Source organism: Sphaeramia orbicularis, chromosome 14 (genome assembly GCF_902148855.1).
Source record: "Sphaeramia orbicularis chromosome 14, fSphaOr1.1, whole genome shotgun sequence".
NCBI classification, from domain to species: Eukaryota; Metazoa; Chordata; class Actinopteri; order Kurtiformes; family Apogonidae; genus Sphaeramia; species Sphaeramia orbicularis.
The window spans coordinates 36,483,922-36,511,046 of NC_043970.1; the positions used below are offsets into that span (position 1 = coordinate 36,483,922).

The 27,125-nt window shown below is 39.7% G+C and overlaps 1 protein-coding gene across 4 annotated transcripts in view; it reads right to left on the reverse strand.

Moving 5' to 3' along the window:
* arhgap32b (Rho GTPase activating protein 32b) overlaps window positions 1–27,125 on the reverse strand; it is a 133,379-nt gene that overhangs the window by 78,340 nt on the left and 27,914 nt on the right. For 3 of the 4 annotated variants that reach the window (XM_030154817.1, XM_030154816.1, XM_030154814.1), the window contains exon 2: window positions 15,969–16,280. In XM_030154817.1, coding sequence (XP_030010677.1) covers window positions 15,969–16,063 — 95 coding nt within the window. In that variant the 5' untranslated portion in view covers window positions 16,064–16,280. The remainder of the gene's footprint in view (window positions 1–15,968; window positions 16,281–27,125) is intronic. The other variant, XM_030154815.1, reaches the window with a different exon arrangement.

The following is a 27,125-nucleotide window of genomic DNA, read 5'->3' on the forward strand; positions in this document are numbered from 1 at the left end:
CCATGTTTTAATCCAGCAAATGTTACTATCCATTTGTCCATGACTAATGTTTCTGCTACTGACATTCAATTATCAATTTTAGGGATAATCAAGGCCTTAATTTAGGACAATCACATTTAAGACTTTTTAAGGGTCAACGGACACCCTGTGCATCTGCAAAATGCCACGTTACACATTTCAACCACTTATTGCTAAAGTGCAACGACAACAGTTTAATGTTCACATCCTTTTTAAAATCATGTTACTTTGTATCCTGATCCATGCTTATTTCAATGTTTCTGTTCAGTTAAAAATAATTAAAGGACAAGATCCACAAGATATACCTGCAGGGGCAGCTCACTTTTTCACATTTGTTTTTTAGATTTGTTCAGGTAAATAAAAAAACATAAGTGAAACAAACACTGATTTCAGTTTAATCTGTTAACAGCTCCTACTCAATATCTAACCTATAATAATGAAAAACCTAAATGAAAATAAAAACAAAATGTGAAATGATTGGATTCATGCCCACTTTACTTCATTCTTAACCACACACACACCGGCACACAGTTGGTGCGACTCCCAGCGGAGCTCGTTAAAACCAGTGAGGCCAAAAAAAGACCTCTCACATGCTTTAGAAATCACGCAGGCACTTCACAGCTTTGGTGCCCAAAAGGTCAAAAACACAACCCTGATTAGATACGAGTCAGCAAGTGGTCAGAGAATAGGTGAAGGAAAAGAAAGAATACATCAATATTAGAAGGACAAAAAAAAAAAGATCTGAGAAGTAAATTTGACATTAATACTGATCGACTCTGAAGAGTTTTCATTCCAACTGACTTACAGCTTCAAATATTTTTTATAATTGGATTTTGTCCCAAATCATTTACAGCTGCATCACATTGAAGGGACCATATGTTTCATTTTTCAGAAGGGAACCTGTTAAACCCTGGGCACACTTGTTTCCAGTTGGAATCATTTCAATGCCACACAAAACAATGGATTAGCCAAGACCAAAAGTTTAATTCATATAAAACCAAGTTAAGATCAGAAAACAGTACAAGAAAGACAAAATTTATAGTCACCGCTTCATATTGCGAACTTTATTTTTGCTCTTCTTTGTCTCATTCAGCGAATTTTAGCAGTGGAGAAATAATACTTGTACTGTTGGATCTGCTTATTGTTAGCTTCGCACTGCAAGGTTTGTCTCATTGGTCTGTTTTACTAAATTATTCATGACATATGCTGGTCTCAGACTGTTAGCTGCTTTTAGACATTTGCCCATTTAAGTGGCTGCCATTTGGATTGTGTTCTGTTTTCCGACAATTGGTTTAGTTGAACTTTTAACTGATGTTGCTCTGTTTATGTGGATGTATAGCAAGTGTATACTGTGACAAGTGTCGCATAGCATTACCATGGCAACACAGATAGAACTTTGGGCTTAAGGGTCTAATGCACAACGAAGGTTCTTTTCACTAAATCATGGTTCATGCTTTTATGTTGTAAATACATTTTCTAACTTTATGTTTCACAATGCAGTTTTACAACAGAAGAACTCTGCCGTACATATGTACAACCTATCTTCATTAACTTTGTCCACTGTGTCTAAATGTGCTCGACTTTTATTTGCTTATAGGCAGCGTTATCTGTTCATCTGACACTAACATGTCTTTTTGGTAGACAGCTTTTTCCATTTACAAAGGGAAAAAAATAATGTCCAACTCATTTTGTTGTTGGTTATGATGTTATTACAAACAGTTACAACTTCAGCACAATACTTAAAAACTTTCTCTCGTCCCCTTTTTGAGCTATGATGGCGCATTTTTTCTTCCTGTCATTTCCTGTGATTGGTCTAAAATACCGAACTATCCAAAAAGTGTTTTCCTACAAAATGACAGACTGATACCTGGGCTGGGATGTTTGACTATGAACACTCAGGTAAGAGGTTGGACATTCAGTTTTCAATTAAATTTAATTCAATTTCTTTTCTTTTTTTTACCCTTTAGAAGTCACTGCTAGACAATTTTCCTCACGCTATATTTTTAATCTAACATCCTGTCACAAACAACCTGTCTCTACTAAGGTCTTCATCCCACTAGCCAAGTGTTATTGCAGGTAAGATAGTGGGTTTATTTCAGTCACTTTTCGATCATTCTTCAGAGTCTGTCAAGCAGTCAGTTTGTTCACTTTTACCTGCATAACTGTATGTGAAGTGTTTGCTGCCAATGTAAAGTCATGATGTTGGACTGACCACACATTCTGGTCACATTCAGCTGCAGATACCTGAGTGAACATCTGACCTCTGAACATCTGACCTACGATTAGGGATGGGAATCGAGAACCAGTTCTTTCAGAGAACCGGTTCCCAGTAGCTCGATTCCTTGGAATCGTTTGCCTGCCTGCTTAACGATTCTGCTTATCGATTCTGCCTTGGTTGTGCATGCGCGATGACATCACATGTATGCTGCATTGTTTAGGTTGGAACGTAGCCAACATGGCGTTGAGGCAGAAACGGTCTAAACAGACAACGCCAGGTCCACTTACTTGGAACACTTGCAAAGCCTCCATGTCTTTAAAAGGCCTCCAATATCCTCAAACATTTGTCCACAGCATGTGAATCATTTACAGCAGGGGTCACCAACACGGTGCCCGCGGGCACCAGGTCGCCCACAGGGACCACACAAGTCGCCCGCAGGCCTGTTCTAAAAATAGAACTAGTTCATGGTTCTCCAACACATTGCTCGTGATCTTGGTTCGCCAAGGGTCACTAATATAAGAACACAAAGTTGATTCGTCATTTGGTAGAACAGGTCTAAATTTCCACCCAATCAAAATTACAAGTGTCCCCCTCCCGAGATGAAACAGTCAACTAGCTGTCAATCAAACTTTAGTGCTGGTTTGCTGCCTGTCATTGGAGAGGGGCGGGGCCCAGGATGAGCCAGATGCCAGGCAGGTAGTGGGTTTAGCCCCACAACGATGTCAGCCAAATATAGTCAGGGAGTTATTTTCACCAACAATGAGACACGGACTTCTGTTTGACAAAGGTGAAAGACGAGTGTGTGTGTGTGTGTGTGTGTGTGTGTGTGTGTGTGTGTGTGTGTGTGTGTGTGTGTGTGTGTGTGATCTGTGGCGCGTTCTGGAAGTCAGTAAAAGATGCACCGTGGAGCGGAATTTCACCAAAGTTCACAGAAACTTTTCTGGAGATTCTCCGGTGGGAATCAGCCTCCATGAAGAGAAGGTAAAAGAGCTGAAAACTAAAGTCCAAAAACAACAGTCCATGTTCACTAAACTGACCAAGGCCAGCGCTTCAACAGAGGAATCAGTAAAGTGGTTCACATCCTGGACAAGCGCAAACATATGTACACCATCTGCGCATGCGCTCAGACAGCTGGAGTCGGACCTGAACAAGTGCGTCTGCGTTTGACTCCAGTGTGATGACTCTGTAGAAGTGACAGGGATGGTGGATTTATGTGCACAAAGTTCTGGTTTTAATTAATATGTTTTGTCAGCATATGTGAATTTAGAAAAGGTAAAATCCTTCAGAAAAACAGCAGCACATGCTGGTGAAGTTTTATTGTGTGAGTGACAACATTCCTTTTCACAATTTCAAAGTATTAAAAATGCACATACAGGTGTGTATTATTTATTTTTAGTAATTCTATAAAAATATGCAGGATTGTTCCATTTCATAATTTTTGACATAGTATTAAAATATTTAGGAATACAGCATGCAAATGCTTGTATCTGTTTTTTTCTACTTTTGATTTTCTTAATTAAAGTAAAATAATAGTTTCATATTAACACTTTTTAAGTATTGTAAATGTTAAAACAAAGATATATGAATAAATAAAATAAATGAAGAGCACAATGTTACAAACGTATGATACAAAATATGTGTATGTATGAAAAATAGCTATGTAAATAAATGTTACTAAATTAGAGTAGCCCTCCAGCAACTTCATTAGGTAAAAGTAGCCCACAGAAGAGAAAAGGTTGGTGACCCCTGATTTACAGGAATGTCATGTACTTGATACGCTACTTAGCGGCGCTTGTGAACATAGCAGCAGAGTGAACGCCGGGCCGGTTCCAGTTCCAGTGCGGGCAACAAACGTCATAACTCCTCAAATACAAGTTTCTGAAGGTAAGAAGGGAAAGGAAATGAGGTGCACAACAATGGGAGACAAGCCAAGCCGAGTCGAACCGGTTCCACGTAGTAGAAATGCGGCAATAGAGGAATTAGTAAAGTGTCTTTAGTTTCACTTTCACTGTACCCCCCCGAACCGGCGTCATCTGTTATTATTATTTGTACATACTGTATATGTTATATTTATTGTGCAGAGATGGAATTATAAAAGACAGTTAATGCAAACACACCCCTTTGTACTCTTTTATTCCCTCACCCAAAGAGAATCGATAAGAGAATCGATAAGGAATCGGATCGATAAGCAATATCGATAATAGAATTGGAATCGTTAAATTCTTAACGATTCCCATCCCCACCTACGATACAGTCTGTAACACATCCTAAGGACAAAATGGGCTAGACAAAGCCCCCAAAGTTTCCAAGACCTAAACTGTAGGACTAGAATCAACACCTCTGCAACAGTTTTGGAAAGAAAGTATGGGGATTGAACAGCAATTCAGTATCTGTAGAGACATTTTCATTTCCCCTTACTCTCCATGTCTGAGGAATCTCATTTTGCAGATTCCGTCAGCTGTAGATCCTCTTCAGCAGAATACTGATAACGGTCTGTCATGTGGTAACTAAGTGATGGGGAACGGGCCTGAGAAAGCTTCAAGACGTTTCTGGGCAGATCCTAAGCTAAACTGCCATCCCTCCACCACAATGACCTTAATGACATGTTTTAAGCACCACTTACAGCTCAGGTCTTGAGCCCTACTGATGCAGTGTGAAGTGCTTTGAGACCCTACCGATAGCAACCACACTCCACTCTCACTGTCTTTCACTCTCCACAAGTATCACCTTCCTCATTCTGAAGTGTGGTACACTCCCAGCATTCTCTGCATTCCTTGGTAAAGAGGCATGTAAGGAAAAAGGGACTGTTCCTTCCACCACTTGCTCCCATCGCTATAACACCACCTTAGTCAGAAAACCTTGCTTTAAACTTGTGTCAAGCACTACTCTCTGCCTTTCTCCCCTTTGCAAAACCGGAGAGTGACTAAAAGAGCGACTTCCCTCACACTTTCTAAGCAGCTACCCTGCTGAGTCAAACATTTATATCCAGCCAAGTGAAATACAGGAAAGAGAACCTGCCATCAAAATGGTGCAAATGATTCAATCATGAACATTTTCCAAACATTTCCAATGCCCTTTTCATTTCAGTGCATTAAAGCAAGAGCAGTTCCATTTTGCTGGGAAATGAAAGCCATGAATTTCTCCCTGCTTTTATCCTCAGCTACCACTTTTCCATGTCTCTACTATTTGAGAACATCACACCTGAGTGCCTGATTCAAAGTGAAGCAGACAGCGCACTGGTTTTATGCAGTAATGTTTCAACACAATGGCTGCAGCCAGTTGAACACACATCCAACAGGTTTTAAGGGTGGAGGAAATACACAACAGAGAAAGCTCCAAAATGAGGTTTTATATCTGTGAACCTCTGTTGCTCAGTGTTTTGCAGCACAGTCACAGTAGCATCTGAAGCACCTTGAAAGGAAACACTACACCTCAGGTTTTACACAGCTCCGTATCCAACTGCCGATGTGTTAAGAGCACTACCATACTACAGTACAATGCACACATTTCAGATACTTTCAGATTTCCTTCTTCATTCCTTGCAAAATTAGTTGTATGAATTATATCTTTAAAAATGCATGCAAACTTAGAGCATTTTACGTGATCTGTTTAATAATCAGTGTTTCATTAACCATCTTACAATAACTACGCAACAGGGCAGGGTGATTTGGCAAAAACGTCAGTCAGTATCATTAATTGTGATAATAAATGTCACATCATTACTTATTTCCAGTTTAAAGCTTTTTTAATGAAAGTTGAAGATACCAAATGGTTATTTGTGGTTTTAAAAGATTCTTCGTGGTCTGAATGTGACAATAGTTGCCAACCAGTGGAGCTTTTCAGAAATCTAGATATGGAACATTCAGAACATCACATGACTATGCAGGAGTAAAACAAGACTGAAGAAAAACTAATAACATTGTAAATAAGAAACACTAAAGTTAGAATAACAACCATTATCATACCACAAAAGTAGGCTATATCATAATGATCAGAGCCACTGATATTCAAGGAGAAGTATCAAAATTAAAATTTAACTGTCATAGCATAAAGAACACACCAACTTATTCATAAAATATGAGCATAAAAAGTTTGGAGTTTTGTCGTACAATTTGTGACAGGGTTTACATCACCTTAGTCAACTCATGAACAAGATAAAATAAGCTAAAAACTTGCTTCACAAAGAGAAGTTTACAATAAGCAGAAAGACTTTAAAGGGGGAATCACTCAAAACATACAGAAAATATGAGAGTGAGCTGGAATAACCCAAAATGTACAACCGACTTGCTCTTTTCCCAACCCTGACATCATTTAACTAGTAATTAAAAGATTCACAGACGTTAGTTAAATTGTGAAATCCACATAAACACTTCAGCCAGATGTCACGGTAAGTTATAGCCTATCCTTCATTTCACATTAAAAGCAGAGCACTGCAATGCAACCTTACAGATTACAGTATTTGATAAAATTCTGAAGCATCAGCCCAAGGAAACTATAGATTCCTGAAGTGATCAGTTTTAACACATAATACAACATAAAATCACAGGTACCATCTTTAAACAACTGACAAAACTACTGCTTTTATATATACTTACACTAGCCTAACACAAAGCACAGGACACATGTATCAATTTCATCTTAATTTTGTTTCTGTAACTAGTGACCGATGACAAGGAAGCCCAGAAAGGTCACTTTGAGTAGAACTGAAAATGCTTTACTTTCCATTAAAATGTGACCATGTGTGCAAGATATACCTCATGCTGTAATCTCTTATTTGTACCTTAACATGATTTAGTGGAAAACTCCTTTAGAAGATGAGAAATTGAGTAATCCAGCCAAAAGAAGGCAACTGGTGCTGCCAGTTTGGGTGGCTGCAATCAGTGTTTATAAGAGCAACTCTGAAGTGCATAGTGTGTTTTCCGTACTGGACCAACACACATGGATACACGCCACTTTTAGACCTGCCAATAATACTCACCAGAGAATACTGTGGCACTGGTCTCTTGAATGAGCAGTAACTTGAGGCAGTCCGGCTCTGTGAGGATTTACTAGTGTTTCGGTTTAGGAAGAATTTTACTTTGAAATGCTTCGCGCGCCCACAGGGAATGAGCTACTGAATAACGATTTAATTCTCTAAAATCGAGCATTGCAAATCAATCAGCTTTGTAAAGCTTAATATAAAGCCATTATTAATTCTCAGCAGCCTGTGACAGAGTTTATGCTCCTCTTGTGTGTAGGAAAATTACATAACAAATGTACTGTTCTGATTCTGTGTATATAGATATTGGCTGGATATGAGTATATTAAATATGTCTGCCTACATGGCTTCAGAGAAGGATTTGGCTTTTATTCAGTTGAAAAAGAATGACTTTGAATCATAATTAATATTTCTAAGCCAGGAAGAAGTGTTTAGACACTAGAACAGGCGCATTTTGGGGGCTACTGTTATTGCTTTAGGATATACTTCATATGGTGAATCTAGGCCAAGCTATTCAATTTCATAGGAATGACCACTAACACTAATTTTAGGGTGGTGTTATCTAACTGGGTTTCTACTAGCTGCCTTTGACTGAAGCTATGACAGCAGAATTTTTGAGGGCGAAATTCAAGCTGTGTTCGGGGTCGCTGAATATAATCAATCACCGATGGGGAACTGTTATGCTGCACTGCAGAAAGCATGGTGGCTGAAAGAGGTCAAACAGAGAACACAAGGCTACTGATGGGGCTTTTTATTGTCCGGCATCTATTTGTTGATTTATGACTAATGAGGGATGAGGGAAAATAAGCAAGCAATAAGCAGATGTTTTTCCCAAGGAAAAAGGCCCAAGGAATTCTTTCATCAACAGAAAATACTCCTGCATACCTCCTGCCATCCAGAGAGCAGACTTAAGAAACTGAATGAAGAATTCACAGCCAAGGAGCAATCACGTACTCATGCATGGTTAAAAAAAAAAAAACATGTTTCGCACAGTTATCGCAGTCAAGGTTCATGAACACAACTACACAACACATCCAACAATTGGAATGCAACACATGCCACACATCCAACATTGGAATTATGATGAATTTAAACTAAAACAACCACTGAAGTCTCTCAAATTCTGAGGGAAAAACTGTCAGATTAGAGTTGAAATTAAAGCTATACCTACCGATGTGGCATTTCTCACAGCACTTAGTAAAAGTTTGAACATGAACAACCCGCCTCCCTCCAAAGCCCCGCCCCCTTCCCTCTGCCTGAACACTGAGGCTCCTCTCTCCTCCTCTCATCTGATGCGCGATGGAAACGGAGGAGGAAGCAGAGGCGGAGGTCCGGTCCGTTTTGGTGTGTCCGCGGACCCCTCCCTCAGTATTCAGATGCATCATCCACCTGCCGCGGGCCCGCGGCTCCTGTTCCATCAGTAGACCTGGTCTGTGCAGCGCTGGGTCAGTGTCACTGCAGTGCCCAGGGGATGGGCGCGCACACTGTGAACGCGCGGCCTCCGCGAATTTTCCGTGGACATTTGAGGTTTCATAGTCCATACAATTATCATCCTACATCATCTTACATTGTGTGACACCATGTAATTGCACCTGTATGAGTCCCACCGTCATAAAAACTGAGCTTTATGCAGACCTGTTCAGTCCAGTACAGCTGATTTCCGAACTTTTATCTCCATCCTTCATTCATCAGACTCCCGTTTGTGCCCCTCAGTTGTTGTTTCTGTTAATAAATCCGTTTTTTCCCTTCCACATGTGCATGTCAGTTCTATCCATACACATCCTAGACAGTAGGCTGTGGTCAGTGACAGGAGAAGCGTCAGATTCAGAGGGACACATATTGGATGTGAGGCGGCGATAATGGATCGGATGCTGGACGGCCGTAATGGATGATTGACAGGAGGCTCAGTCAGGTTTGGCCAATTATTTTATTCGGACCGACTAAAATGATTGGTCAGACTTTTATCAGAAATATATGAGAATTAAACATTTTTGAGTCTCAATATGTGGCGGATTTCTTTTACATTTTAGTTTGACACACACTTATTAGGATCATTTTAAGATGACAAAAGAAAAGTGTAAAAATGCCACATCATACGGTATAGCTTTAATGGGATACATTGGATTTGTTGAGGTGGGATTGCAATGAGGCAAGAGTTGACTACATTTTCAATAATAATAATAATAATAATAATGGACTGGATTTATATAGCGCCTTTCTAGACACCCAAAGCGCTTTACATTATTGACCCATTATTCATTCGCTCTCACATTCTCCCTCTGGTGGTGGTAAACTACATCTGTAGCCACAGCTGCCCTGGGGCAGACTGACAGAAGCGTGGCTGCCATTTTGCACCTACAGCCCCTCTGACCACCACCAAACATTCATACACCAGTGTGGGTGGCACTAGAGGCAAGGAGGGTGAAGTGTCTTGCCCAAGAACACAACGGACTGATTAGGACAGAGCGGGATTCGAACCATCAACCCTTCGGTTATTGGACAACCCGATCTACCAACTGAGCCATGGCCACCCAATATTTACACTACTTTACCTTGCTGTTAGACAATGGGGAACAGGAGTTCTCATATCACTCTCTTCAAAGCCACCAGACTGCAGAGTCCAAACAGTAATTTTACCTTGCAGATAGGGCTGCACGATTTTGGCAAAAAAAAATCCCGATTTTTTCCTCTAAAAACTCGATTTTCGATTTTGATTTCGATTTTTGGGTAAAATTACAAAAGACAACAGAAGTCAGCATGTCGTTTTTGTGAGCAGCCAACAATGCAAGGCACTGCTCCCTACCTCAAATCTGTGATGGTATCACGAGATGAACCCACAGAAGTTTTTTTCTTAATTAAATCTTTATTGAATGAAGTAGAGTACACAAACAATGTATACAACAAGAAAATAACAGAAGTTTGCCTGGGGAAATACACTATAATACAATGTCCAAATCAGAGCAAATACTTATGTTTTTTATCGCCTTTTTGTTTCCAGATTCATCTAACAGCTTTAAATAAAGTTCAACATCTTTAAAAAAATAAATAATATTTGGTTTTGTGTTACAGAACTTACATTTGTGAGTGAAAAATTTAGCAAGTAAGAGGACTAAATTAATTCTTATATATATATATATATATATATATATATATATATATATTTTTTTTTTTTTTTTTTTTTTTTTTTTTTTTTTTTTTTTTTCACAGAAGTGATACAAATGTTAGTCAGTGACAGGCATCAGTCGTGCGTGTGTGCGTGGACCAGGTTAATATGAGTGATCCACATGTGGTTCTATTTAAACTGGGGGATCCGTGCGTGGAACAGACCGACCCGGGACACACTGGAGGGATTCTATGTGTGGAGCTGGTGGATGTGTGTGGGCACAGGGCTGTGTGGGCTCCTCTGCTGAGGCTGATGACCCCGAGACTCGGACCCGGTTCGGAAGAAGACAGTACGGTACAGATCCGGGACAATGTAAGATGAGTGATCCGCATGCAGTTCTATTTCAGTTGCGGGATCCGTGCGTGAAGCCACGGCTTACATTGCTATAAGTACTGCGGGCTCATTAACACATTTAAAGTCCGGTCATTACACAGACTTCTGTGACAGACCGCTGTCACTGAGAGGAGGAGGAGCCTACGGGAGCCCGCAAGCGCACGGCCGCAGGCACGAGAGAGATGAAATCGATTTGACGATTTCCCTTTTTTAAAAATCGTCCTAATTAAAAAATCCGATTTCGATTTAAAATCGATTAATCGTGCAGCCCTACTTGCAGAACAGGAGTTCCTAGTCTATCTCTTCCTCTCTCATAGTCCGTGTGTTACAGCATGTCTTAAATGTTAGTTCAGATCCAAATTAACATGTTAAAATAATGCAAACAAACAAAATGATCAAGGCAGCAGGAGAACAGCAGCTCGTGTTTTGAGGTAAAATTACTGTTTTTGTTGTAGGAGTCTGGTAGCTTTGAAGAGAACATTAACAAAATAGCTTCACCTTCCAAACCAGGCAGCTCTCTCCAACAGGGACTTAAAGCCCTGAAAACACTCACCATAGTGTATATTGGAGGCAGACTAATAGAAAAGCTTAAAATGTCTTATTTATCCAAACTAGATGAGCTGATTTTTGTCATGAATAAAAACTGTAAATCAGTGACCTGTGGCGTCAGCATCACAGCACTGAAATGTTTACAGTAATAATTATAGTAAGCAATTATGATAATTATAGTTGCAATTTCTTACTAAGCTGCCAATAGCAAGGTGAAGGACATAAAATTTTGGTCAGTTTTATCCATTTATTCACACGTTGCACATTTTTTGGGGGTGACTGATGGCAGATGATAGACATAGTGTCAAAGAAAATTAAAATTGCACCAGTAAGGCAATGTGTTGAAGCCGACGAAAGAGTCAAGACAAACTTGACCTAGTGATTACAATCCTGCTTCTCTCCCAGTTTCTCTTCCTTCTTCCTAATTAGTGCGTATCAATGGTTGACAAACAAGTTTATAGGTTAATTATTGCCACCAAGTGGACTGGAGTTGCTACACTCTCAGTCTTGGGCTTTGGAAATCTCATTACGTTCCACTTGGGTGCGACTGCTAAGCCTCCACTTGGACTACAAGTAACAAAATCTGTTATACTAATCTAGTCCTGTGTTTGGCATAATACTAAACCCACCTGAAAGTTTTTATAATGGCTCAGACCTCATATACATTTAGGCTGACCCCATCAACAGCAGTGCATTTCTTTGCTCCTTCTCCAAACAGGGGATATGCTGAAAACCAATGACTGACTGAAGATGGAATGAAGTAAGAGTTACGTCATACAACTCTACTATCACAAGTCAGAGCTAAACAGTGAAGAAAACAAAAAAGAGCTCAAATATGCTTAAATGCTGTGTAAAGCTCACAATCTAAAGACAAATCTCTGTAGGTTCATCCATCTGAGAAACATCACTTCATTTATTACATAAACACGTCAATTTTTTTCAGCTTTAAAATTGAGCCGTTTGTTTCTTCTCAGTCTGACGGGCTTAAAATGTGTCTGAAACAAGTCTAGTGAAGACAGGATATTACTGCTGCTTTAAAAAAAATCATTCAGACAAAGAAGAGATACAATCAGCAGATAATCTCAGCATGAGAAATGTCGATTTCTAGCAGTGGGAGAAGTCTAAGAAGGAGAGGGAAGTCTAAAAGCCTTGATGTGCATAGGTCGGGACAGTCGTGAGTAAATGAAAAAATGACTCATCAGTGCATTTGTAGTTCATTGTGGCCCTTCCTGAGTAAGTGATCAAAATCAGAATATACTGTATGCCCTGAACATGGTTCATTACCACCACAATGGAAGACTTTCCATTCAGGCAGCAGTTTAGTTTCACTCCAATCCCACAGGTAGATTCTGGCCTGTGTACGACTTAGCAAACAAAACAGGAGTCATCTGTCCTCTTAGTCTTGTTCTCATTATACTGTATATGTAGAAATTTACATCAGTGTCCCAATTCATTCATTCTGTGAGACAGAATTATGCCTAAGCAATCAGATCTGGCATACTGTGGTGTTACAGTTGTATATTATATCTGCATTACAGCTCGGCTAGCCATCCACGCTAAACAGAAATATTCCTTTATGCTGCCATAAATCTCACCTTCCTGCTGATACAAATTTACAGACAAGAACGGACATTTCCACGGTCACTGCATATAATGATTATTTTTTCATCTGCAAAACTCTAACATGGATTTAATGGACAGTTGTATTACTAACCATTCATTGAATAGCAGCAGCATAACATAACTGCTCGGTAGCATCAATTACTGGAGGAGCAAAATAAAGGAGCTGTGAGCCTGCAACCTAATTGCACTACCTTGCACTGGTTTAGAGTGTAGCAGGGGAATACTAATGGATGGGATAGTCACTAATATTAACTTTTGGGAAGACATGGTATGTTTAATTCATGTCATGTTGTGTCTAGGCTGAATTAATACATGATTACTCTTGCTTGTTTCAAAAATTAAAAAGAATAAGAAACTGAATTAGATGACTTATCTTTGTTTGCAGGTTATTATCTATATTAAAAAAAATGGTAAGAAAAAGGTATCCATGAGCATCCACGTAAAAAAGCATTTGCATGATCAAAACAACCAGGAATCCTAATGTGCTCTGTAAATATGACAAAATGAAGCTGAAATTGTCTGCTGGTGAAGCTACTAAAACTACTTGATGTTTAACCTCCTTTAAAAGCTGTGACATTTTAAGTGGTGACTTCCAAGCCTTTACTTTTTAAGCTTTCTGCTGGTTAAAGCTAAGCTATAGAGCCCGAAGCAACAATGAAAAACAACATTGGTGGAGTACCCCAGAGAGGATTTACACCTCCACTGTCAAATGAATGAGATACCAGCAAATGCCATTATCCTGAGTCAAATTACATTTCTGTTTCATTGGACCTTAGTGTCACTGTTTTTTCTGCCAGCCCAGAGATTCTGTTAAATACATTCCAAAATAGGCATGAGTAAATGGAGTCAAAGTGTTTCAGGTTGGATGGTAAAATGTAGAAAATACAGAGATAATACAACTTTATTCCCAAGACAGTAACCTAAAAACAGAAGAGAAATTACACTTCCCTTAGGTTAATGTCAAATGAGAAAACAACACGTTACTAACCTTATATTAGCTAACTGCCTGCACAAGCAAATGGAAAAGTACACCCCTACAAGCCTGTGCGTACCTTAAATTAGCAGCTACGTGATCTTTTCAGATACAGAACCACGAGGGCCTAGTTGCTGGTGTGGGCCTCCTCCTGCAGAGAGCCACTCTGCTATCCGCTCATCTGTCTGACTGGATTAGGGAATCACAAACAGCGCACAGTTTTACAGCTGTGTCACCTCCTGGCGGCTTTTTGTCCCCAATCCGCCCTCCTCAGTTGTGACTGCTGATCCCTTGATCCAACCCTGACCACCAGGATTCACCGGACAACTTTCATGATGCATTCGCCCCGGCCAAACGCCCTCCCTGTCGTTTTGGATAAAAGAAAATAATCTGCTCTGACGGGCAATGAACCGAGTGCTTGTCTCTCTTGCATTTGTACAGTTTGTAACATCGAGAAGGAATTTAGCAAAAGAGAAACACCCCTTCCGCTTGGTTTTCCCCTGCACTTATTTATCTCTCCCTTCACTCTGTCTTTATTTTCTTCTTTCTCTTCTTTTCACTCACAGTTCTAATGTTGGACCACTGTCTAATGTATGCTAAGCTGCTGCTGCCATGGTAACCCCAGTGCAGGATTTAGACCCAGTTCAAGACTGGAGGAGCGATGGGCAAGGGGCAGGTGGAACCGTAATCCACGCTCACAAAAAATTGAAAGCGAAGCACATATTTGAAAGAAATTAACGGAATCAGACAGATGGACACACACCATTAATCCAGCTGCAGTGATAAACCTCACCAGTTGCATGGCATGAAGGGCTGTGCATGTAGATAAAAATGCTATGACGTCTCAGGGAAGGCTGGTTAAATGGTATCCTCTTCAGTCAGAAAGTGAGTGGTGACTAACAGAAATAGTGAGGAAATGACAGCTAAATGAGTCACTGCCACAGCCTCAATTTCCATCGCTGATTGTACAATATGTGTCAAAGGAGATCCCCGTGATATGATGTGGAGATTAGTTATACCTCACCGGCAGAGAGTGTAACATTCGTAATATAGAGGAGATAAGTGATATCCCAACAGCACCTGCTAGGTGATGAGAGAGTCCACTATGCAGAGAAGCCCCTGACAACAAGGATTAATGAGGGTTTGCTGTGTGTGTGCGTGTGTGTTTCTGTGTGTGTGTGTGTTTTTGTGTGTGTGTGTGTGTGTGTGTGTTTATCATCTGTACATGTGTCAGTGGTATTTGTCCTCAAACATCCCTGTGACTCATAAGTGTCTATTAGAAACAAGTCCATGTGAGATTTGTAAATGTACATGCTTGAGGGTTTATGCATGATGACAGTGCACGGGCATGTGGGTGTGGGTGTACAGCTGTAGCGATGACGTAACGGGCTGAAAGCTGATACATACAGCCCCTCAGTGGAGGCAGTGGTCGCTGGAGCCAGGAGTTAACTGGTGGCTCTGTCAATAACGGAAATCTGAATGAGGGGTTCCAGTAGTGACAGTCAGTGATGGCTGCTGCTGGGGTTGCTAGGCATGATGGGGTGTAGGGTGGGGGTTAAATAGGGGGGTGGGGTAGTGACTATGCAAACTCACCCTACTGGCTCAGCTATAGCACTCAGGCACGTTTACCAATGCCTCCCCCTCCCTGCATGCGCAAACCCTGGTGTCATTTCTCCTTGAGGCATAGAGGAAGCCAAGTAACACCCCCCTCTTCCATCACCAACACACATATACACACTCCAACACATGCGTGCGCACATGTGCACACTCATACAAACTAACGCCGCTATAAGCACAAACCAGAATCCCTGACTGTCGAAATCTGAGCATTTGCTGCACAACAGTGAGAGAAATGATAGCGAGACACATGCAGAGAGCACAGAAAGACAGGCTTTCTGTATGTGAACATTTCTGCACAATTAAACATTACAACACGCACTCACACACACTTCACACCCCCTACTCTGACTATAAACAAACTAGCATGCTTACTAACCCACAACCATAGGTGTGGTCCTCCTTTTTTCAAAACACACTTTTACTCGCTCCTTGATGTAAAATGTTCAGGGCAGTCCATTCCTGTGTGTGCGGCAGCTTCGTCCTGAGCTCTTACCTGTCCAAGATGTCATGGCTGGACGTAGCTGTAGCTCCCAGCAGTCCTAGTGCTGCACTCCCCACCGCTGCGGCAGCCCCGCTGCCTGCCTCCATGATACTGACTCACTGCAATGAGCAGCCTGCCAGAGAAGCAGAGAGGGGAGGGGGAGGAGGGAGGGAGGGGAGGGGAGGGGGAGGATGTGAAGAGGTAGATCAGGAGGGAGCAAGACGAATGAGATAAAAGAAATCACATGTAGAGGCAACAAGGAGAAATGACGTGGGGAGAAATGTAGAGAGAGAGGAACGAGGGGAATAATGAGAAAGGAGAGAACTGTGAAAAAGATGTGGCAAAAAGACGAAAAAGGAAAGTGAGAGGGAAGATTGGCATGGGAGCGGGATGAGAGGACGAGTGGGAGGGGGGGGAGAGGGGAAGGGGCGGGAGGGGGCACAGAAAAATCGTTAATTGTGTGTTGTCTGTACATCAAATAAGTCAAGCTGATGGAGCTTTGCAAAGCAGGATTTCACTTCAGCGTTAACACATGGAGTTTCTGGCACACAAATTCCTGTGAATCAACAGTCAAACACCAACATTGGCTGCCCTGGAATCATGTGCTGAGGTCTCCATCCTCAACCTAGAATTTACAGGTTCCTATCATTTCTACGATAATCTTGGGTTATTTTTCTGACTCCAAATAGACACCAAAAAGACACATTATGTCAGGTGTCTATGACAAATACATATATACACATATGTCGAGGCCCAAAACGGAATCTGGCCCGATTCAGAATCGGGCCGGCCCAGAATGGAATTCTATTCTAGGCCGGCCTAGAATGGAATCCTGCTGCTATAATGTTATTTTTATACCATGTTTAATGCAAATGATCCATAATTCCATAATTTGTCATAATTTTACATTTTCAGTCTTGCATACCTTGAGTAACTATTGTCAATTTCAGTCAGTTTCACTGTACCATATATTGGTGGGGAGTACCACTAGGTTCTATTTGTAAATAAAGTGTATTATAGTTTACAATTAAAATGTTGTTTGTTTCATTTTTTTTTCACATATTTGCAAATTCCATGTATTGATTTTTGTAATAATTTAGATCATTTGCATTAAACATGGTATAAAAATAATATTATAGCAGCAGGATTCCATTCTAGGCCGGCCTAGAATAGAATTCCATTCTGGGCCGGCCCGATTCTGAATCCGGCCAGATTCCGTTTTGGGCCTCGATATATATATATACATATATATATATATATATATATATATATATATACTGTATTACATCCTGTTGCAATATGTGGTCAGTACACAAATATAACTGGTAATAAAACTCTGAGACAGGGTTTTACGTTAGCTGCCATCACATTTAACAGCCCAGGAGATCAAAACATCAACATCCCCAAATGTCTGGTGTGAAATATGGCACATAAATAAATATATTCAATAAAAGAATAGTAAATGACCTTAGCATATCACACAGTGTTCTGGTGACAGAGCATCTCTCTGGACAGCCATGGCTCCTTTATCACAACTAAATACATTAAAAATAACACATATGTACAATCTTTCACTACATTTATGCACAGAGGCTTAGTCAGAGCCACAGCTCAAATACTGCAATAAAAATAACAGCTAATAATGACATTTTTGTCTGTCGTTAACTTTTCCCATCACCACAGATTAGGTCTAATAATAGTTTATTTATACATCTTAATTATCTTAATTCATCTTAATTTACTGGCATATAATTATCTTGTTTTAATAAAAATTGAGCCTGGCAGAGATGATAGAAATATTCAACCAAAGTGAAGTCAAAATAAACCAAATCATAGCATAAGAATGACGCACAACATGTCATTAAAAGATTGTGAGTCTAAAAATGGTCAGAAATGTTTAAATAATGACAGAAGGTTATTTCTGTTACTTTTAACCAGTTGCTTTTATAATGAATGGAGACAATGACCATGATTATGTGAAATAATTGTGATATAGTGATTATATATTAAATGCAACAGGCCTTGTTACCAGACCAGAGTGTTGCTGTAGAATGTGTTTTTTACTGGCTACACCCACAGTGTATGTATAGAGCGGAGTTGCGTGAACTGCAGACAAAACAAGCCTGTGAACTTTGGTTGTGGAATTACATTGTGTCCTCAGTCTTTGAACAGTTTGTGAAATATAGGTAGGCCAGCTTTTTACCACTCTGGGTGTGCTTTTTTTCTTCCTCAGTTACACAGACGGTGGTGGTGGTTGTATCGCATCATTAACTTATTACAAAAGGTAATCAAAGGTTCTCACACCATTGCATTATGTCAGCACATTTAGAGTATATCACAATGACAGTGCTCTTGTTCAAAACATATTCCTTTTTCACAGATTAGTGCTTAGTTAATAAAACTTGGGTCTCCATGCAACCACTTTTTAATTAAGGCTCAGCAATATGCACAACAAAAACATCATGTTGTGTTTATTTTAGCAGATTTATATACAAGAGTCATGATTAGGGCTAAAATCACAAACACTGTGCAGCTATATAATCACAAACATCCATATGTAGGAGGATTTAGGGAACACTAATTGCAGAAATGGGGGAAAAATAAACACAACCTCTATAGCATGGTAGTATTTTGGATTTAATGAGAGATCAGGGAGGTATGTAAAAATGCAAAATAAAAGGTAAATTAAGTCACATTACAAGTTTAATTTTATATGTCTGAGATACAAACAATCACACTTTCATCATCACTTTTTCACCAAATTACACAGCTGTAGTTGATTTAAATGGTAACGGAAAATTTCAACTTAATCTTCAGTGAAAAAACATATAATTGATGATGTGGTTTGTGTCTGATACATAAAAGCATGTTCTCGTACATCTTGAGACTACAATTTTCAGAGCATGACATCTCTGCATCACCACAGTGCTTCATTTATCAACTATACAGTATGGTATTTGTGTGTCATATATTACCTTTATCAACAAGTTAGCCAAATGGTGACTTCAGTATGATTGGTCAATTGTTCCAAGACACTAAAACTATAGTGAAAACAATCAAAGACATGGATAGGACACAGTGATTCTCTCTTCAACTACTTAAATCACATGGACCTTGCAGGAGTTTTAATTCTTGTGTGTTTAACCTCTATGACATGATCTTCTAAACTTTTGAAACTTCACATCTGCAGTTGAACTAGATTTAATGTTAAGTACTGATGGAAAGGGTGGAGGTGTATATTTGCAGTACCAGTGAGATCTTCCAGACTTTTGTACTCAAGCTGCACAAGGGATAATTTCAGCCACTCAGCATGAAGTGTCCTCATGTCGTCATTCTTATGTATGCATAGTACTTGTCAAAGAGCCCTTGCACTGGCATCTGTCATTTAAAGCTCACATTAACTGTGATTAAAGTTACTTTGGGATTGTCAACACTGCTCATTTCCTACCCACTGAATCCTCACAGTGCCCATAATCGCAGTAGAGAACGCCCTCTCGGGTATTACTTCTATAATACGACCCACCGCGTGACAACTTCCCAACAAAATTCAAATGTGACATCAGGAGCGGACGGAAATAGACAACAGGGACGCAGCAGGAATGACCCACTAAAAACAAGGGAAAGCGGGAGAAAAAGTCTGCGTCGCCCGTTTTATGTGGCCGTCAATGGCTATGTGTTGTGCTGTAATCCCAGGGGGGATGACGCCGAGAGGAGACATTCGAAGGGAAGGTGGGAGGGATGTGCAGTAGGAGAAAGCGTGGGAGGAGAGGATCCTTACAGGCCACAGTGAAAGCAGCTGGTTCTACATCTGAGGGAGACTCGCTGGGTATATGTAATCCCCAGGGCTCTCTGTGGTGTGAAGCTCTGTCAAAAATGCCCTGTACGTAACATATCTACTAAACACAAAAGGCCTTAAGAAGTTTAGGAGAAGATACAGTAATGCAGCCTATCTCTCCTCAACTTGGATGCATTTCCCTGCAGATGCACCAGAAAATCCTCTAAAACTTAAAATGTCTCACATCCTCTCTTTAACGTGATGCAGGGACCTTTGTTCTAAAAATAACAAGGTGACAACAGTATGAATCATGAGTGATTAAGCCTCCCTCTGGACCAATCAGAAACTAATGCGTCACCTTGTTTTGACCTGTGATCATTCACGATGCTGTGAGCCTGGAAAAAAAGATGATCAACTTCAGTGGCACATGTTTAGCAGCTCTGTGCAACACGGCATCGACCAGACAGAGCATGGCTGCATCGACTGCTATGAACATGTGAGTGATGTGGCATGGAGGCCGCTCAAGTGGTGGATGCAGACACTGTTGATATTCATCTCATGCCCTGGGCTTCTCCCGCTCTGCCAGTGCCTACTGTAAACTCCTGCTCTTAAATCACACGTCAATGGCTCCTGAGTCACATAAGAAGGCCATCCACTCACCCTGTGTGACATTAGTCGTGTGCGCTTTGTGTGCCAGTGTATACTTTTACGCCATGGGCATGAAACTACAAATACCTTTTGTGATTGTGCATAGAGGAAAGAACCATGTGCATTAGTTGGAAGAGTTTGTGTATGCCAAGCAGGCAGGCAGGGCAAAAACAGGGCTGAGCTACCCACAAATACCTGATGCAGCAGAAAACCTATAAAATGGCCGACCTTGAGAGAGGACAGTGCTTCAGCTCCGAAGGGATTAAAAAAAAAAAACAAGCCTGAATCGTCTCCATACAGTAAATACACCGCATTTTCTTTAGGAAACATCAAGGAGTCGCTCTAGTTAGAATATATGATCACAGCAAGCCACAAGTTTAAGGTTGTCCCAGTTTGAAGTCCATAACATAACCACTAGATATTCAATTGAGGTCACACAGTTAAGGATGCCATAAAGCAGTGAGGCTTTAGGATGCGCAGTTAGCCAATAAACTGTGGACACACTGATCCAACTGGTCCTACTGTCAGGTAGCAGAGCAAGCATAAAAGATGTATTTCAGAAGGAAATGCAGTGACTGTTTCTCCATCTTTATTCAATTCTTTATTTCATGGATAAGTGTAAAGATACAGCCTTGCAGAGCATTTAGAAGTCTGCAACTAGTGACCTTAAAACCCATTAAACAATATGCAGCTCCATTTTATTACTACTATGTGCATTCTGGTAATATGAATATAAGGCAACAGATGTGGATTAGAATGTCAGGGGACAATCCATTGAGTTATTTTCGGAGCTCAGGTAGCCTTTTGCTTACAGAGTAAAATAATGGGCAGAGAAAATAAACAAACTAATCCATCCCGGACCTATTAATTTGTTAACTCCATAAAATGTGACTGCTGTTTCCACAAGCTTCTGTCTCAGTTGGCTACTACATCACACTTTCACAGTCATGAAAACACAGGCGGATCAATACTGGGAAATTAAAGTTCACTTACATGATGTATTTAAAGATTTACAGATCTATTGCAGTGCTGACATAAGTCCTGTAGCAAAGCTTAAACTGCAAAACTGATTTCTTTAACTTGTGTCACTCTGAGGAAAATACAAATCCTGATTATTTGTTGGTTGATTTATTTATGAACTGAGCAAAAGCAATTTGACTCACTGGACCCAAACACCAGATGGTGTGGGTCACTGACCTGTCTTAAGTCCTAGTTTCATTTCCCTTGGTCCCGTAGGCATGCAGTAGATGTTTGACTTTATATTTGAGTATTTTCTCAACCATTATAATGTTCAGGCGCAGTACCCAAATCATTTTGGGCACCATAAGCCCCATTAAATTAAATTAATCTAAATACTTTCCCTTAGATCAAATGTCAGGTTTTCTTTTCAGCTTTTTGTTTATTAATTTATTAGCCTAGCTGCTGTAGCTTTACCAAATGTGTTTACACAGATCTAGTAATATTCAGATTTTTTTTTAAAAAAGTGTTGCCAAGCACAACAAACCCCGCCCCTCGCACATATTGTAGTTTATTTTGGCATCGATCCAGCTGATGTCATCATGTCTATGCATGTGCTAATGTCAGCCTATCAATTGCCTCTATATATGTGCCAAGCTTGAAGTAAATTGAAACTAAATTGACTTTTTTATAGACATTTGAAATTTCACCTATTACAAGTACGCGAAAAAAAAATGTTAAAAATTCATAAAAAATTGGAACTTATACCTAGTTTTCCCAAAATGTAATCACATCTGTTCTAGGTCACTGGCAATCTATAAACTCAATTTGGTATGAATTTTACCAATAGTTTTGCTGCTACAGTGTTAACAAACAAACCGAATCAGAAACAATACACCTTGCCTCTCCTTTAGGGGGTGGGGTGATTATGTGAAATTACATAGTTTTATTGAAAAGTTGGTCAGGTTATGCCTTACTGCCAGTGCTATTTATAAGACACTCAAATTAAACATGTAACTCCTTGTACATTAGGTTCATATATTGTCAGAACTGTACAGCTACCATCATTATTTGGTACTTATCAAACACAACAGTTTGCAGTATATTCATCCAGACATGGTGTCCTGCCAGGCGTGACTTTTCAGTGCCATTGCAGTCCTCTGTGTGTGCTGTTGCCTTATTTATCACTACACTTCAGCAGCCCCTTCAGTTAGTTGTACAGCATTGTCAAAGTGGAGACCAGATTGTTTTCTGTTCTGTTCTGTTCATTTGCTGCAGTAAGCTAATGGCGCGTAAAGCTTCGGATACTAAATCAATCCTCCAAGCACATGCTTCACAGTGATTCAAGCTTAAGGTGAAGGTAGCGGTGCGCTATAGTAGAATAAAGTCCAATTCGTACTAGTGTAACCTGGGGACCTCTGGGGATTTAGAAATTAATCCTCATGTCGCTGTCTCATGTGGCACATTTAAGTGGGATAAGCCAAGTCAGTTATGACTTGAATTTATCCAGATTATCCCTGACTTTTTCATCAGTGCCTTAACCAACTGATGAAGATTTTAGAATCAGAGTCAGAATTATTAATGATCCCTGATATAAGTTAGTTTTGTTACAGTTGCTACAGTCAAGATCAGAAATATAAAATATCTACATGCAAAGAACTACAACAAAGTAAAGGTTAAAAAACAGTGCACTTTAACAGATTGCCAATGCAGTGTGCACGTAGATATTATTGCAGGTACTATTATTCGAGCAGATTAGCATTGGCTAATGCTAGGAGCTGTGTGTATTGGGATAAGTAAAATGCAAAAAAAATTATTTCCCTATGGGCATAATAAACTAAGGTCACCTTTAAATTATCCTTGGTCTACCATTTAGTGATATCTGTTGATCCTGTCGAAACACAGTGTACACCACAATGCCATGTCATCCATCTCACTGACTTCTGAATGTATCTACATGCCATATCATGATGAATTTGCAACCAAAATGCTATTTAAAACAAACCTTTATATTATTTTTAATGATCAGTGCAAACTCCATAGATCACAAAAACCAGGAAACAGGCAGAATACATAAGCTGAGGGAAACACAAAGATTGCCGACTTGCATGGGATTTATATTATCTGGGGAAATTAAACATTGCAAATTATAGTTGTGATAACTAAGGTCAAACCACAAGTCAAAGTGCCAACCAGTATTAGTAAAAAGCACGAGAAACCAAAGAGACCAGCAAAAAATCTGAAAATGAGAAACTCCCATTGATGCATAAAACCTGTCAGCCCATCTGGGGTACTATTGTAGCCCCTTGTCCTCATTTACAGGCACTGCCTATTGAAACATATTGACATGTAAATGAGGCAGTGACATCAGCAGGCACTTGTTGAGCAGCTCGTGAAGCCCCCAGCAACAGCCCTCGGCTCCTGCTGGAGTTGGAAATGCGGTTGTGTAGCGTGTTTGACCACCCAGCTGCATATCAGTGGTAGATGCAGCCATTTCACGCTTTCTGATATAGACAGCAAAGCAGCAATTTGCAAAGCTTGTTCTGCTGAAAATATCAAGAGGGCATTAAATCACTGTGGAGCTTCTACAGCACAAATTTGATTTACCACCTGAAAGTACGACAAATATGAGCAGTATGCAGACTCCACCTCTGGTTGAACTGACGTATGGAAATGTTTGGTTTTTAAATGTAAAATAGGTCAACTACAAAAATGAGCCCAGTATTTAGGAATTTGTTTTTATTGTAGGGCTTCATTTCCAAGTTCATTTAGAACTTCAGACCAACAGAATAAAGCTTTAGACTGACTTAACAACAACGAATAGTCCTTCATAAGCATTTCTCACACTTTACTGGTGAACTCCTAAGCCTTTTCAGACCTCAACATTTACACTGACACCTTAAGTTTTTATTTAGCAAGACTTGAAATACACTCAGCATTCCTCTAATTGTGACACACCCCGTTCTCCTCAGCTTCATCAACATTTGTAGCACCCTTGAATCCTTTTGTTAGTGTGAGTCGCTGTGTGCAGGATACAGGATGTGGAGAAATGTCCTTGTTTGCCACCGAATCCTTCACAAACTTGAGTTTCATACAAAGTACAGCGAGTGGCAGGGCTGCTTGCTGAATATAGAAAACTGTTGTGAAAGGTCATTTGTCCTCGATTCAAAGGTTACAGTTTCCATCTTGACAAAGCCATCTGTCCTGGTAAAGTATCCATGAAAAAAAAAAAAAAAACTCACGCAGTCAATGTGACAGCGGCCTTTAAAGCTAAGGTTCCCCATCTTTTTCAGCTCATATCACAGAAGATGAATGTTGTGTCTTCGCAGAACCAAAATGTAAAAACTGACGTCACAAACTGCTGGCTACATTTTTTACAGATTCTTTCATTAAATCAATGCTGGGAAACAAGCACTTCAATTCATCTATAGGCTAAAGCACACCCATCCAAATAGGAAAGACAGCTTTTACCATTCAATTTGTTTTATCAGCTCTGTTGCATTGATTGAATGATTAAGTGTTTGATTAAGTGTTTAGAACATGCTTATAAATTTCTGCTTGATTATGTGAACTGTGGACATTCTACTTCAAAACAAAGAAAAAAGAAGCATTAAGATGAGCTTTGCGGCACCACACAGTTAAAGCACTTTATTAGGCTAATCTCTGCAGACTTCCATAAAAACTTTGGAAATCTTAGAAACACTCTGTTATGAGTGTTATTAAACAAAGCGTGATGGAACAGGAATGAGATGAGATGTGTCCTGAGCATGTTCAGACTTTGCATTGGAGGTGAACGCATGTGATTGGATTTGCCAGGACAGATGGGTCTAACAACCACACAAATCAATGCAAACGCTAACGCACACAAACAGACATGGCCTGCAACGTTTTCTTGTGTCAAAGCACCATCTCTGAAACTCTCTTTCTTTATGTTGTATTCAACTTATCTTATTATTCTATTCTTCTCATGGTGTATCTTGTTGTCTTTTATGTTATTTTAATCTTATATCTTTTAAATTAATTATTTCCCATATTGCAACATATTTTACATATAGTTACAGTGTTTCCTGTGGAATTGATCTGTTGGTGTGGCAGTGTCTAATTATGATCAGGTACATACGCACAGGTTTCGGTTGGTTGGTCAATCAGTTGGCGCTGCGCCACGGCAAAATCTTACCAGCGGTAATGTTTAATGACATATTTTCCAACTGAGGTCTAAGCTCTGCATTTCACATAAGTTTAGCTTATTTTCAAAGATTTTTATTGTCAATTCACTAAAAGCACCAGACATTCAGAGAAATGAAATGTTTCTTTCCCACCTCAGTAATAAATGCAAGTAATTAAAAAAAAAAATCTAAATTTAATAAGAATAAAGTTGTATAAAAAATAAAATATAATGTAAAAGATAGAAATCAAGGCCATTTACTATTAGGGTTGTAACAATGTAATGGTTCATTAATCATCAAGGTGCCAAAAACCGTCTCATAAAGTACAGTAGATTAAGAGAGGAACCAAGACACGCCAATATGTGCTTCCTGCACGGAAAGAAAGCAACGTTACAGAAGCGCTGCATTAAACATTCCACAAGTGGAAAAGGATAAGTTAAACTGCAGGATCACCGGGTAAAAAAAAACAACTAATGTTGGCAGTACTGGTGATCCAAAATACATTTTTTAACTTCACATGGAAACACATGAACATCTACATATTTTCAGTGCATCTGGAAACTGATTCCATTCCTTAAAAGCTTAGAACAAGAAGACACATTGTCCAAAGGTAAAGCTTCTTGGGGTCAATTCATGCATATTATTTTTATGTATTTTACTCAATGTAAACAGTTCTGTGATCCAAACCCAAAATTCGGGAAAGGCAACTGTTAAGTATTCAACAGATTAATTTCATCTGTCAGTTTCTCCTTTCAGGATCAAAAGTTTGTCTCATGTGAATATTAAAAAGTACTGCACTGTTAAGGAAAGAACCCAAGTAAGAGAGTTCACGAGTTGTCTATCTCAGTTGGCTGCAGTGCAAAAATGTGTCACTGAGATTTACATTTTTATTTTAATGCTGACTGCATGACTGGAACCCGGAACAGAAAGAAGAACCTTGGGAAACACACCTGTGTTGTGCAATACAAAATGTAATAATGTGCAATAATAATAAAAAAAAAGACTGAAAAAAGCCTTAAGAGGAGTTGCAAAAGTACAGGCAAGAAATTCATCAGACAAAACACCAGATGACATTAAAACATAGGACACACGTAGACAAAACTACAAAATCAGACAAACTATTCCCAAACATAATCCTGTTAAAGAAACAGTGAGAATTCAAGAGCAAAGGCCAGTGTGCTCAAACAGTTTTCAGCCTCTCGGTTACTCAGAAAACTAAAGGAACCAGTGAGTTCGACATGTGGTTGTTAAAACTGGAGGAGATTAAAACACTTGTAACTCTGCTGCTCTTTTCTTTGACAGGAAGCAAATATAATATACTCCCACAGTCACCCACTCCCACTTGACTGAAGCAGGATTTTACTACTGCTAGAGAGCAGGAGATGTTTAACATTAAACCAAAACACACTCAATCATCTCCACTTTTGAACAGTCTAAAGCAGAGCACTAACCATTAATCTACTAGTTTTCAATACTTAAATGGATCAACAACTATTTTGATCATTGATAATCCATCCACTCATCCACTTTCTAAACCACTTTATCCTCTTGAGGGTTGTGTGGATGCCCACACCAGCCAAAGCTGGAACTGAACCCATGCCTTCCTTCTTAAATCTAGTATTT